The sequence below is a fragment of the Rhinoraja longicauda genome, chromosome 24, assembly GCF_053455715.1.
Source record: "Rhinoraja longicauda isolate Sanriku21f chromosome 24, sRhiLon1.1, whole genome shotgun sequence".
NCBI lineage: Eukaryota > Metazoa > Chordata > Chondrichthyes > Rajiformes > Arhynchobatidae > Rhinoraja > Rhinoraja longicauda.
Window position 1 is genome coordinate 33,281,336 of NC_135976.1, and position 14,090 is coordinate 33,295,425.

Sequence of the window (14,090 nt, forward strand, 5' to 3'; positions counted from 1 at the left end):
GGATAATGAAGGATGGGTGGCAAATACTGTCCTTGCCAACAACGTATATGTTCCTCTGAGTGAACCAATACTTTCTACAGACGCTGCTGTACCTGCACCTCATCTCACCTCATAACAGCGTGCCTCATATTCCACTTCAGCAGTGCCATGGCAACCCAACGCCATGGCAACCTACCCAGCACCATGGCAACCCAGCACCATGGCAACCCAGCGCCATGGCAACCCAACACCATGGCAACCCAACACCATGGCAACCCAACACCATGGCAACCCAACACCATGGCAACCCAGCACCATGGCAACCCAGCACCATGGCAACCCAACACCATGGCAACCCAGCGCCATGGCAACTCAGCGCCATGGCAACCCAACACCATGGCAACCCAACACCATGGCAACTCAGCACCATGGCAACCCAACACCATGGCAACCCAACACCATGGCAACCCAACACCATGGCAACCCAACACCATGGCAACCCAACGCCATGGCAACCCAGCGCCATGGCAACCCAGCGCCATGGCAACCCAGCACCATGGCAACCTACCCAACACCATGGCAACCCAGCACCATGGCAACCCAGCGCCATGGCATCCCAGCGCCATGGCAACCCAGCACCATGGCAACCTACCCAACACCATGGCAACCCAACACCATGGCAACCCAGCGCCATGGCAACCCAACGCCATGGCAACCCAGCACCATGACCCTGATTTCTCAAATGTCAGGTAATCCCTTGCATCCCCTCCTTCTCCTTCCATTCCCCACCCTGGTCCTCTTGCTAATTCCACCGTTTGCATCCCGTCATCATTGCCTCGTTCCCCAGCCAACAATGGACCACTGTGGGCTCCACCTTTCGTGAGGCATCGACGCAGGCTCTGCTGTGTTCCCACACCTCTAGTGTCCCCCCTCCCTGACTCTAGAGCAGGGTTCCACCACACTGCTCACAGAGCCAACTGAGTGAGGGTACCTCCTGAGAATATTGCTTTCTCTAACTTCAAGTAACCTCTCCATCCCCTCTCTCTCTCCATCCATCCCCCACCCAAGTCATTGTACCCTCTTCAAATCTGTTGAGTCTCATTGTCTGTAACTCATTTTCACCTAGCCCACAGCTAACAATGGCCTGTTTCCTTTATCATCGTTACTTTATTGAATATCTTCCATTCGTTTGTTCTATATCTCTCTCCATCACTGTCTATATCTCCTGCTCCCCTTTCCCCAGACTCTCAGTCTGATGAAGGGTCTCGTCACCTATTCCTTCTCTCCATAGATGCTGCCCGACCCGCTGAGCTACTCCAGCTTTTTGAGTCTGTCTTCACTGTACCTGCGGTGTGAGATGTTCGAACAGCCCTCGTTCTGGTCCCTGTCCAAACATTCTGGGCATTGGGTTGCGTTCCAGTCTAGAGAAACAGGAAAAGAATTGGTTCGAATTGTTATTGCAAATATTTCTGAAGCTAGAATCCCTGTCTCTGACTGCTCTAGTTTAGTTTAGTTTAGAGATACAGCGCAGAAACAGGTCGGGGTCTCTGGCGCTGTAAGGCAGCAACTCCACCGTGACATGTTCTGTAGGTAACAAAGGGCGATGCAGGGTGGCACGGTGGTGCAGCTGGTAGTACTGATGCCTCACAGTGCCAGAGACCCGGGTCCCATCCAGACTTTGCTTCAGAGATACAGCGTGGAAACAAGCCCTTCGGCCCACCGTATCCGCGCCGACCAATGATCACCCCCATACACCAACACAATCCTACACACACTAGGGACAATTTACAATTTTTACCAAAGCCAATTAACCTACAAACATGTACATCTGTGGAGTGTGGGTGGAAACCGGAGCACCCGGAGGAAACCCACGCGGTCACAGGCACAGACGGCACCCAGCGTCAGGATTGAATCTGGGTCTCTGGCGCTGTGTGGAGTTTGCACTTTCTCCCCGGGACCACATGGGTTTTCTCCAGGAGCACCGGTTTCCTCCTACATCTCGGTCTACTCCGCCATTCAATCGTGGCTGATCTATCTCTCCCTCTCAACTCCATTCTCCTGCCTTCTCCCCACAACCCCTGACACCCATCAAAAATGTACTCATAAGATGTACTCATAATGTACCCAGCATAAAAGGCCTCTTTACAAAATAAACACAGAAAAATCCGTAAACGCCCAACACTGTAAAAAGGGCGGCACAGTGGCACAGCGGCACAGCGATAGAGTTGCTGCCTTTCAGCGTTTGCAGCGCCTGAGACCCGGGTTCGATCCCGACTACGGGCCGCTGTCTGTACGGAGTTTGTTCATTCTTCCCGAGACCGCCTGGGAGTTCTCCAGAGATCTTCTGTTTTCTCCCACACTCCAAAGACCGACAGGTACGTAGGTTAATTGGCTTGGTGTATGTGTAAATTGTCCCCAGTGTGTGTATGATAGTGTTAATGTGTGGGGTAATCGCTGGTCGGCGCGGACTCGGTGGGCCGAAGGGAATGTTTCCACGCTGTATCTCTAAACTAAACTAGACGCCTCGATTGTAATCATGTATTGTCTTTCCGCTGACTGGATAGCATGCATCAATAGCTTATCACTGTACCTAGGTACACGTGACAATAAACTGAACTAAAACTATCTAAAACCAGACAGTTGCCAGACCTAGTGGGTGTTTACAGTATCTGATGACATATTTTTGATTTGCAAGTGTATTTTTCCGTTGTTTAATCTAACTCTGTGGGCCCGTGGTGTACTGGAGGGAATACACCTGCCGACACTGTTTGAGCTCGGCAGGATTTCTATTCAATAGCTGATGGTTTGCCCCATTAGTTTCCTGTTGTTTTGGCTTTTGTAATGCGAGTAGGTCAGACTGACAAAACCTTCCTAATTATCTCTTCCGTTCATCACCCACATTGGATGGAAGAATCATTCGTCAAGCGACAGCTAAGATTACTGTAACTGCAGAGTGATCCCGCCAATGGAGACTGAAAGGCAAATGTAAAGATAAAGGCGGTAGACCCAGAACGCTGGAGTAACTCAGCAGGTCAGGCAGCATCTCTGGAGAGAAGGAATGGGTGACGTTTCGGGTCGAGACCCTTCTTCAGACTGATGTCAGGGGGGCGGGACAAAGGAAGGATATAGGTGGAGACAGGAAGATAGAGGGAGATCTGGGAAGGAGGAGGGGAAGAGAGGGTCAGAGGAACTATCTAAAGTTGGAGAAGTCAATGTTCATACCGCTGGGCTGCAAGCTGCCCAGGCGAAATATGAGGTGTTGTTCCTCCAATTTCTAGTGGGCCTCACTATGCCATGACAGAAAGGTCAGACTGGGAGTGGGAGGGGGAGTTGAAGTGCTCAGCCACCGGGAGATCAGGTTGGTTAAGGCAGACTGAGCGAAGGTGTTGAGCGAAGCGATCACCGAGCCTGCGTTTGGTTTCGCCGATGTAAAGAAGTTGACATCTACAGCAGCGGATACAATAGACGAGGTTGGAGGAGGTGCAGGTGAACCTCTGTCTCACCTGGAAAGACTGTTTGGGTCCTTGGATGGAGTCGAGGGGGGAGGTAAAGGGACAGGGGAAAGTGCCCGGGGATGGGATGGTTTGGGTAGGAAGGGACGAGTGGACCAGGGAGTTACGGAGGGAACGGTCTCTGCGGAACGCAGAAAGGGGAGGGGATGGGAAGATAAAGGCTTTCATTCAGGCTTGGAGATACGCTGCAGAAACAGGCCCTTCGGCCCACCGACCAGTACACTAGCACTATCCTACACACACGAGGGACAATTTACAATTTTACCAAAACCAATTGACCTACAAACCCGCACGGCTTTGGAGTGTGGAAACCGGAGCACCCGGAGGAAATTGTGAATGGATGATTAATGGTCGTTGGGGACTCGGTGGGTCGAGGGGCCTGTTTCCGCTCTATATCTCTAAAACTAAAACTAAAACACTGACACGAAAGGAACAAACCGACTTAAAACAGGGCAGTGGTGGAGGGCGTTCCAGACATTCCATAAGTGCTTTCTCATTTCCTCGCCCACCTCTGATCCTTTCCCTGTGGATTTTCCTGCTGTATTTACTTGCTGTGTTGCTCTGTGTTCGAATGCTCACACAGCTGATGGGAGGGGAGATCACGGCCAGTGGCTAAGACATCTGCTGAGGTTTAGCCGATGAAGCGGAAAGATTTACTCTGCATCCGGAGGAAAGATGGAAATATTTAGCTGGTAAGGGAGGAGGGCGGTTGGAGACAGATTGTGTTATTTCCATTTCTGTTTTCGCTGCCAACTGGGACATTAGATGCAGTTCAAATGTCCATTCCCTGGGCAAAAAATCTAGCTTGTTTAGTTTAGTTTAGAGATACAGCGTGGAAACAGGCCCTTCGGCCCACCGAGTCCGCGCCGACCAGCGATCTTCGCACTCTAACACTATCCTACACACACCAGGGACGATTTTTTTACATTTATACCAAGCCAATTAACCTGTATGTCTTTGGAGGAAGGGAGGAAACCAAAGATCCCAAAGAAAAACTCCGTACAGACAGCACCCGTAGTCAGGATTGAACTCTGGCGCTCTGGCGCTCTGGCGCTGTGGCGCAGGTCTCTGGCGCTGTGAGGCAGCAACTCTACCGCTGCCAACTGTAGCAACTCTACGCCCTGCATCCAGCTCAGAACCACTGATCATGAAACTCACTCAAGGAAATCCAGATGTAGACAAGGAACTGCAGGTGCAGAAATCTTGAAAAAAAACAACACAGAGTGCTGGAGGGATTCAGCGGGTCAGTAGCATCTTTTTTTAAAGTTTAGTTTCGAGATAGAGCGCGGAAACAGGCCCTTCGGCCCGCCAAGTCTGCGCCGACCAGCGATCCGCATGCACTAATACTATCCCACACACACTAGGGACAATTTACATTCATACCAAGCCAATTAACCTACAAACCTGTACACCTTTGGAGGGTGGGAGGAAACCGGAGCACCCGGGGAAAACCCACACGGTGTTAAGGAGAACGTACAAACTCCGTTCAGAGAGCACCCGTAGTCAGTATAAGAAAATAACTGCAGATGCTGGTACAAATCGATTTATTCACAAAATGCTGGAGTAACTCAGCAGGTCAGGCAGCATCTCGGGAGAGAAGGAATGGGTGACGTTTCGGGTCGAGACCCTTCTTCAGACTGATGTCGGGGGTGGGACAAAGGAAGGATATAGGTGGAGACAGGAAGATAGAGGGAGATCTGGGAAGGAGGAGGGGGAAGGGAGGGACAGAGGAGCTATCTGAAGTTGGAGAAGTCGACGTTCATACCACCGGGCCGCAAACTGCCCAGGCGAAATATGAGGTGCTGCTCCTCCAATTTCCGGCGGGCCTCACTATGGCACTGGAGGAGGCCCATGACAGAGAGGTCAGACTGGGAATGGGAGGGGGAGTTGAAGTGCTGGGCCACCGGGAGATCAGTGGCGTTAATGCGGACCGAGCGCAGGTGTTCAGCGAAGCGATCGCCGAGCCTGCGCTTGGTTTCGCCGATATAGATGAGTTGACATCTAGAGCAGCGGATGCAATAGATGAGGTTGGAGGAGGTGCAGGTGAACCTCTGTCTCACCTGGAAAGAATGTTTGGGTCCTTTGATGGAGTTGAGGGGGGAGGTAAAGGGACAGGTGTTGCATCTCGTGCGGTTGCAAGGGAAAGTGCCCGGGGTTAGGGTGGTTTGGGTAGGAAGGGACGACCAGGATTGAACCCGGGTCTCTGGTGCTGTGAGGCAGCAACTCTACCGCTATGGAGGGACAGAACAGGTGATGTTTAGGGTTAGGCCTATTCTATTGAATATCGAGGAGTGAAAATCCATTCTTAGGATCTGAAGAAGGGTCCCGACCTAAAATGTCGACTGTCCATTTTCTCCAGAGATGCTGCCCTGCCCCGTTGAGTTACTCCAGAGCTTTGTGTCTATCTTCAGTAAATGTGTGGTGTCATAGCACATATGGAACTCAGCTGTTGAAATTCAGCCCCATTGACATTCACTTTAGTTTAGTTTTGTGAGAGGAAGAGAGAGTGAGAGAGCGAGTGAGAGAGAGAGAGAGAGAGAGAGCGTGAAAGTGAGTGAGAGAGAGGAGAGTGAGGGAGAGGGAGAGTGAGAGAGAGAGAGGAGAGAGAGAGGAAGAGGGAGAGTGAGAGGGAGAAAGTGTGAGAGAGTGAAAGTGAGAGAGAGAGAGTGAGAGAGAGAGAGAGAGAGAGAGAGAGAGAGAGAGAGAGAGAGAGAGAGAGAGAGAGAGAGAGAGAGAGAGAGAGAGAGAGAGAGAGAGAGAGGAAGAGGGAGAGTGAGAGGGAGAGAGAGAGAGTGAGTGAGTGAGAGAAAGAGAGAGAGAGAGAGGGAGAGAGAGAGGGAGAGAGAGAGAGAGAGAGAGAGAGAGAGCGAGAGAGAGAGAGAGAGAGAGAGAGAGAGAGAGAGATGCCGCAAAAGAGAGGGGACAGAGAGAAAGAGAGAGAGAGTGTGAGAGCGAGAGAGAGAGAGAGAAAGATGGCAGAAGGCTGGCACAACTCTGCCTCCATGATAAGTGTGCTACCAATAGAACGATATGCAGTTGGTACATGAAGACCATCAGAAACCTGGCTCCACTTCACACGCGCGCACGCAAGACTTAAAGTGCATGTAAACTAGTAAAGAACTGTTCTGAATCACTTGGAACACACACACAGATATATATATATATATATAATATAATGAATATATAATATAAATATTATACATATACCTAACACCCACCCACCCACACACAGACACACACTGCTGGAGTGCCTCAGCGGGTCAGGCAGCATCTGGGGAGGGAAGGAGTGGGCGACGTTTCGGGTGGGGTTCCAGTTTCAGACTGATGTCAGGGGAGGGGGCTTCTCTCTGGCCTCCCCCCACATCCACTCACTTGGACACAGCTGCGGCCAGGATTCCAATGCTTGTCTCTTTCGGAGGCATGGAGGAGTGGCCGGAACTTGTTGTCACCCTCAGGCCAATGGTCGCGGAACTCTTCTCAGACGTGGCGATCCTGCGGACGGCACAGACGGGCGGATTTACTCTCAGTGTTGTTCACTGTCGGGCGCACGTTCGTCAGTTCACAAGTCGCGGGGAACGGACCGGCGATCGGGACCCTTCTTCAAACTCACTGACGTTCTCCTCCACTCCTCTCTGTCTGACCCTCCCCACCCCCCCCCCTCCCTCACTGCCCCCCCCCCCCCCCCACCCCTGTGATTCCTGCCGCTCGTTTCTCATAAGTGATAGGAGCTTAATCAGGCCATTCGGCCCATCAAATCTACCCCGCCATTCAATCAGGGCTGATCTATCTTTTCCTCTCAACCCCTGCGGAGGCCAAGTCAGTGGATATTTTTAAGGCAGAGATGGACAGATTCTTGATTGGTGCGGGTGTCAGGGGTTACGGGGAGAAGGCGGGAGAATGGGGTTGAGAGGGAGAGGTGGATCAGCCATGATCGAATGGCGGAGTAGAGTCGATGGCCCTCATTCTGCTCCTATCACTTATGGACATGAATTCTCCCATTTGCTCCACATAAGATCCGTGCAATCGCACTCTTCCCTCCCCCCAGATTCCACCACTCGCCTACATATTCGGGCCTACTTGCAGGGGCTGGCCCAGCCACATGCCTCCGGGACATGGGGGGAATGCAGAGTATCTGGGGGAACACCACAACTCCCCACAAACACCACCCTCCCTTCTAAAGCTGCCTCCTTTTACTCTGAGGCTGTGCTCTCTGTTCCTAAACTCTCGCACCAGTGGAATCCTCCACTCCGCTGCGCGCTATCCAGTCGGCAGGAAGCAAGACTACACGTGATTACAATCGAGCCGTCTACAGTGCACAGGTGCAGGATAAGGGGAAGAATAGCCCACCGAGTCCGTGCCGAACAGCGATCACCCCGAACACTAACACTATCCTACACACACTGGGGACAATTTCAAGGTGAAGGGGAAAAGATTTAATGGGAATCTGAGGGGTAAATCTTCACACAAAGGGTGGTGGGTGTATGGAACAAGCTGCCAGATGGGGTAGTTGGGGCTGGGACTATCCCAACGTTTAAGAAACAGTTGGACAGGTACATGGATAGGACAGGTTTGGAGGGATATGGACCAAACGCAAGCAGGTGGGACTAGTGTAGCTGGGACATGTTGGCTGGCGTGGGCGAGTTGGGCCGAAGGGCCTGTTTCCACACTGTATCACTCTGTGACTCTGAGACTCTAATTTATAACCTTACCAAAGGCAATTAACCAACAAACCTGTACGTCTTTGGAATGTGGGAGGAAACCGGAGCTCCTGGAGAAAACCCACCCGGTACAGACAGCACCCCGAGTCAGGATCGAACCCGGGTCGTTGGCGCTGTGAGGCAGCAACTCTACCGCTGCGCCACCGGCATAATGTTGAGTGTTTTCAGGATCTCTGTTTTACTCTACAATCGTGCAAGTTGTTTTTGTTGGCTACAGAAGGATAATCTATAGATAAGAACCCACTTTGATCTCTTCCGCTACAACAGACCATCAGATCTGTTGACAAGTAGGGGAGAAATGTTGGCCAGCACATCGGTGAAGCTCTCCAGAACGTTTCCAGATGGGATTATGATACGTCACTGAAAAAACATCAGCCAACATAATGGTTGCAGCTGTGGGTCAGATTCATAGAGTCACACAGCACGGAAACAGGCCCTTCGGCCCAACTTCTTCATTCTGACCAAGATGCCCCATCTTACCGGCACGGTGGTGCAGCGGCAATGTTGCTGCCTTCCAGCGCCAGAGACCCAGGTTCGATCCTAACTACAGGTGCTGTCTGTAAGGAGTTTGCACGTTATCCCCGTGACTGCGTGGGTTTTCTCCGGGATCTCCAATTTCTTCCCACACTCCAAAGTCGTACAGGTTTGTAGATTAATTGGCTTGGTATATTTGGAAATTGCCCCTAGTGTGTTTAGGATAGTGCAAGTGTGCAGGGATCGCTGGTCAGCAAGGACTCGATGGGCCGAAGGGCCTGTGTCCCGTTGTATCTCTAAACTAAACTAAACTTGTCCCACCTGTCTACATTTGGTCCATATCCCTCTAAACCTTTCCTATCCATGTATCTATCCAAATGTTTTGTGAATATCGTTATAGTCCCTGCCTCAGCTACCTCCTCTGCCAGCTTGTTCCATACACCCACCATCCCTCTTTGTGAGAAAGTTGTCTCTCAAGTTCCCATTAGATCTTTACCTTCTCACCTTAAGCCTATGTCCTCTGGTTCTTGATTCCCCTACAATGGATAAAAGACTGTGCATCTCCCTATCTGTTCCCCTCTTGATCTTATACACCTCTTTATAAGTTCACCTCTCGGCCTCATGTACCAATAACATCCGAGCCTTTGCCATCAGGGAAAAGGTACAGAAGAGTGAAAACGCACACCTCCAGATTCAGGGGCAGTTTCTTCCCAGCTGTTATCAGGCAACTGAACCGTCCTACCACAACCAGAGAGCCGAGCTGAACTACTGTCTACCTCTTTGGTGACCCTCGTACTATCCTTGATCGGACGTTCGCTGACTTTACCTTGCTCTAAACGTCACTCCCTTATCATGTATCTATACACTGTAAATGCCTCGATTGTAATCACGTACAGTCTTTCCGCTGACTAGTTAGCGCGCTACAAAAGCTTTTCACTGTACCTCGGTACAGGTGACAATAAACTAAACTGTAACTGTAACTGAACTGATGTGTGTTTCAACAAACACAGCTGAAGGTGTTGGTGATGGAAGGGACGGAGGTGCTTACACTGCAACCTGTTTCTCCAATCCTGGTATGACGCCCTCGATTATGGCAGATCCCTCATCCAGGAGAAAGGCGATCTTCACTCCTCGGGACTGCAAGGCTAACGCGATGTTCCTGGCACCGCTGTTCCCTCCAACCTGCTCATCAGGAAGAAACAAAAACAATGCATTTATGTAGCCCCTTTCACAACCAGCCAACACTGAACCTCACACAGAGAGCTGGAATAACTCAACGGGTCTGGCAGCATCTTCAGGCTTTAGGTCTCGACCCGAAACGTCACCCATTCCTTCTCTCCTGCGATGCTGCCTGACCTGCTGAGTTACTCCAGCATTTTGTGAAATAAATACCTTTGATTGGTACCAGCATCTGCAGTTATTTTCTTACACTTCAGGCTTTAGAATTTAGTTTAGACTTTAGCGATACGGCGCGGAAACAGGGCTGGTCAGTTCAGTTTATTGTCACGTGTACCGAGGTACAGTGATAAGCAGTGGGTCCTAGGGTCCACTGAGTCCACGCCGACCAGCGATCACCCCGTACACTAACAGTACCCTGCATACCAGAGACAGTTTTACAATCTTACCAAAGCCATTTAGTGGAAAGAAACCGGAGCATCCGGAGGGAGAACGTACAAACTCCGTACAGACAACAGTCGTAGTCAGGATCGAACCCGGGTCTCTGGTGCCGAAAGGCAGCAACTCTACCGCTGTGCCACCGTGCCTCTGGAGAATCAGTCTGAAGAAGGGTCCCGACCTGAAACGCCACCCATCCACGTTCTCCAGAGATGCTGCCTGTCCCGCAAGTGTTGAGTTACTCCAGCACCTTGTGTCCTTTTGTGCATTAACCAGCATCTGCAGTTCTTTGATTCTACATTACTGAACTGCAGGTGCTGAAAGTGGAGTGCTGGAGGAACTCAACGGGTCAGTTGGCATTTGTGGGGGGGGGGGGTGGACAGGCGATGTTTCGGGTCAGGACCCTTCAGATTGATGGTGTGTGGGGGGGGGGGGACGAAAGCTGGGAGAGTTGGGAGTTTATTGGGCAAGGCATGTGAAGTGATAGGTGGATACAGGTGAGCGGGGAGAGGGGGGGGGAGGTTTGCGAGTCTGGGTCGGAACAGGGTCATAGAGGCTGGACACAAAACGCTGGAGTAACTCAGCGGGTCAGGCAGGAGAGAAGGAATGGGTGACGTTTCGGGTCGAGGCCCTTCTTCAGACTGATGTCAGGGGAGGGGGCGAGACCGCAAGGAGAAGGCAGGAGAATGGGGTTAAGACGGAGAGATAGATCAGCCATGATGGAATGGCAGACTAGAATTGAAGGGCCGAAAGGCCTCATTCTGCCCCGATCACTGATGAACGTATGAGGTTAAACTAAACCAAACAAATTCCACATTTGTCCTGTGAGTTATTTATTGGAATCACGCAGTATCCAGGAGCCTGGCGCTCCGACCCAGCTGGGCTTGGATTATTGCCAGCTTTGGTCTGTGATCTGCAAGTGTTGCTGGGCAAGGGAGGAGAGGGAGAGGGGAATTCTCCGAGAAACACTCTCTCCGAGACCTTCCAATGACTCAGACCCACGGCGAATGACAAGCCCAAAAGCTTCCTTTCAAACAGACCGTTTTTTGCAAAACAATCGCCGTTATTTTGTGGACAAATAAGTTGAACCATTAAACCAAATAACCGCGATTTGTTGACCTTGGATTGGGAAGTAAAGTTAGCAAGGAAACTGAAGGAGAATTCCTTTCTATTTTTAAAACACCCAAGGATATCTGTGGCCATTAGACTGGCAGTATGCCACCACTCTCCCCCTTAGTGTTGGCAGGACTAGAGGGTGTGAGCTACAGGGAGAAGTTGAGCAGGCTGGGCCTCTATCCCTTGGAGCGCAGGAGGATGAGGGGTGATCTTATGGAGGTGTACAAGATCATGAGAGGAATAGATCGGGTAGATGCACAGAGTCTCTTGCCCAGAGTAGGTGAATCGAGGGCCAGAGGACATAGGTTTATGGTGAAGGGGAAAAGATTTGACAGGAATCCGAGGGGTGGTGGGTGTATGGAACAAGCTGCCAGAGGAGGTAGTTGAGGCCGGGATCTATTCCAACGTTTAAGAAGCAGTTGGACAGGTACATGGATAGGACAGGTTTGGAGGGATATGGACCAAACGCGGGCCGGTGGGACTAGTGTGGATGGGACATGTTTGCCGGTGTGGGCAAGTTGGGCCGAAGGACCTGTTTCCACGTTGTATCACTCTATGACTCTATGACCTTCCTTCCATACTCTCTAAACGCGAACTCATCTAACTTTATTTTGATGGTCGTCTAGATTAACATTATGAAGAAGGCTTTCGACCCGAAACGTCACCCATTCCTTCCCTCCAGAGATGCTGCCTGTCCCGCTGAGTTACTCCAGCTTTTTGTGTCTATCTTCGGTTTAAACCAGCATCTGCAGTTCCTTCCTACACATTATCCCCTTTTCCCGTCTCACCTGTGCTTATGACCTACACTGGATACCATAAGACCATGTTGTAACCTGCACAGGTGAATAGGTACCTGGGTGGTAGAGTTGCTGCCTCACAGCACCAGAGACCCAGGTTCCATCCTGACTACGGGTGCTGTCTGTAGACAATAGACAATAGACAACAGGTGCAGGAGGAGGCCATTTGGCCCTTCGAGCCAGCACCACTATTCAATGTGATCACGGCTGATCATTCTCAATCAGTACCCCGTTCCTGCCTTCTCCCCATACCCCCTGACTCCGCTATCCTTAAGAGCTCTATCTAGTTCTCTCTTGAGGGGATGTTCAACGAGATCTGGGTGTCCTAGTGCATCAGTCACTGAAAGGAAGCATGCAGGTACAGCAGGCAGTGAAGAAAGCCAATGGAATGTTGGCCTTCATAACAAGAGGAGTTGAGTATAGGAGCAAAGAGGTCCTTCTACAGTTGTACCGGGCCCTGGTGAGACTGCACCTGGAGTACTGTGTGCAGTTTTGGTCTCCAAATTTGAGGAAGGATATTCTTGCTATTGAGGGCGTGCAGCGTAGGTTCACTAGGTTAATTCCCGGAATGGCGGGACTGTCGTATGTTGAAAGGCTGGAGCAATTAGGCTTGTATACACTGGAATTTAGAAGGATGAGGGGGGATCTTATTGAAACATATAAGATAATTAGGGGATTGGACACATTAGAGGCAGGAAACATGTTCCCAATGTTGGGGGAGTCCAGAACAAGGGGCCACAGTTTAAGAATAAGGGGTAGGCCATTTAGAACGGAGATGAGGAAAAACTTTTTCAGTCAGAGTTGTGAATCTGTGGAATTCTCTGCTTTCAAGAGAGAGCTGGATAGAGCTCTTAAGGATAGCGGAGTGAGGGGGTATGGGGAGAAGGCAGGAACGGGGTACTGATTGAGAGTGATCAGCCATGATCGCATTGAATGGCGGTGCTGGCTCGAAGGGCTGAATGGCCTACTCCTGCACCTATTGTCGATTGTCTATTGTCTATTGTCTATTGAATGCATTCAGAGAATTGGCCTCCACTGCCTTCTGGCGCAGAGAATTCCACAGATTCACAACTCTCTGACTGAAAAAGTTTTTCCTCATCTCTGTTCCAAATGGCCTACCCCTTATTCTTAAACTGTGGCCCCTGGTTCTGGACTCCCCCAACATTGGGAACATGTTTCCTGCCTCTAACGTGTCCAACCCCTTAATAATCTTATACGTTTCTATAAGATCCCCTCTCATCCTTCTAAATTCCAGTGTACACAAGCCTAGTCGTTCCAGTCTTTCAACGTATGACAGTCCCGCCATTCCGGGAATTAACCTAGTAAACCTACGCTGCACGCCCTCAATAGCAAGAATATCCTTCCTCAAATTTGGAGACCAAAACTGCACCTAGAACTCCAGGTGCGGTCTCACTAGGGCCCTGTACAACTGCAGAAGGACCGGGGATGTTCTCCCTGTGACCATGTGGGTTTCCTCCGGGTGCCCTGGTTTCCTCCCACATTACGAAGATGTGCAGGGTTGTGAGCTAATTGGCCGCGGTAAATTTGGTTAAATTGTAAATGATCCCTAATGTGGAGGGCCGTGCAGTGTGCGGGGATCGCTGGTCGGCGCGGACTTGGTGGGCCGAAGGGGCTCTTTCCACCCTGTATCTGTAAACTCTAAAGTACATTAGACAAAAAAATTGTAAATAGCAGGATATTGGATTGTTTGGGGCTATTTCCTTTGGAACTGAGGAAGTTGAAGGGTAGTTAATGGAGGTGTTTAAAATTACAAGGAGCAGGGACAGGTTAAATAGGAAGATGGTATATTAGGTCATCGCTTGGCCTAACTAGCGGGAGAGTGTAGGACCAGAGGTCACAGCCTCAGAATAAAAGGACTT

General features: G+C 50.6%; 1 protein-coding gene across 3 annotated transcripts in view; it reads right to left on the minus strand.

Annotated features, from left to right (window-relative positions):
- LOC144605342 (N-fatty-acyl-amino acid synthase/hydrolase PM20D1-like) overlaps positions 1 to 14,090 on the minus strand; it is a 58,323-nt gene that overhangs the window by 25,452 nt on the left and 18,781 nt on the right. For all 3 annotated transcript variants that reach the window (XM_078420477.1, XM_078420478.1, XM_078420476.1), the window contains 3 exons: positions 9,732 to 9,865; positions 6,864 to 6,983; positions 1,325 to 1,400 (listed from right to left, as the gene is read on the minus strand). In XM_078420477.1, the coding sequence (XP_078276603.1) occupies positions 1,325 to 1,400; positions 6,864 to 6,983; positions 9,732 to 9,865 (330 nt within the window). The remainder of the gene's footprint in view (positions 1 to 1,324; positions 1,401 to 6,863; positions 6,984 to 9,731; positions 9,866 to 14,090) is intronic.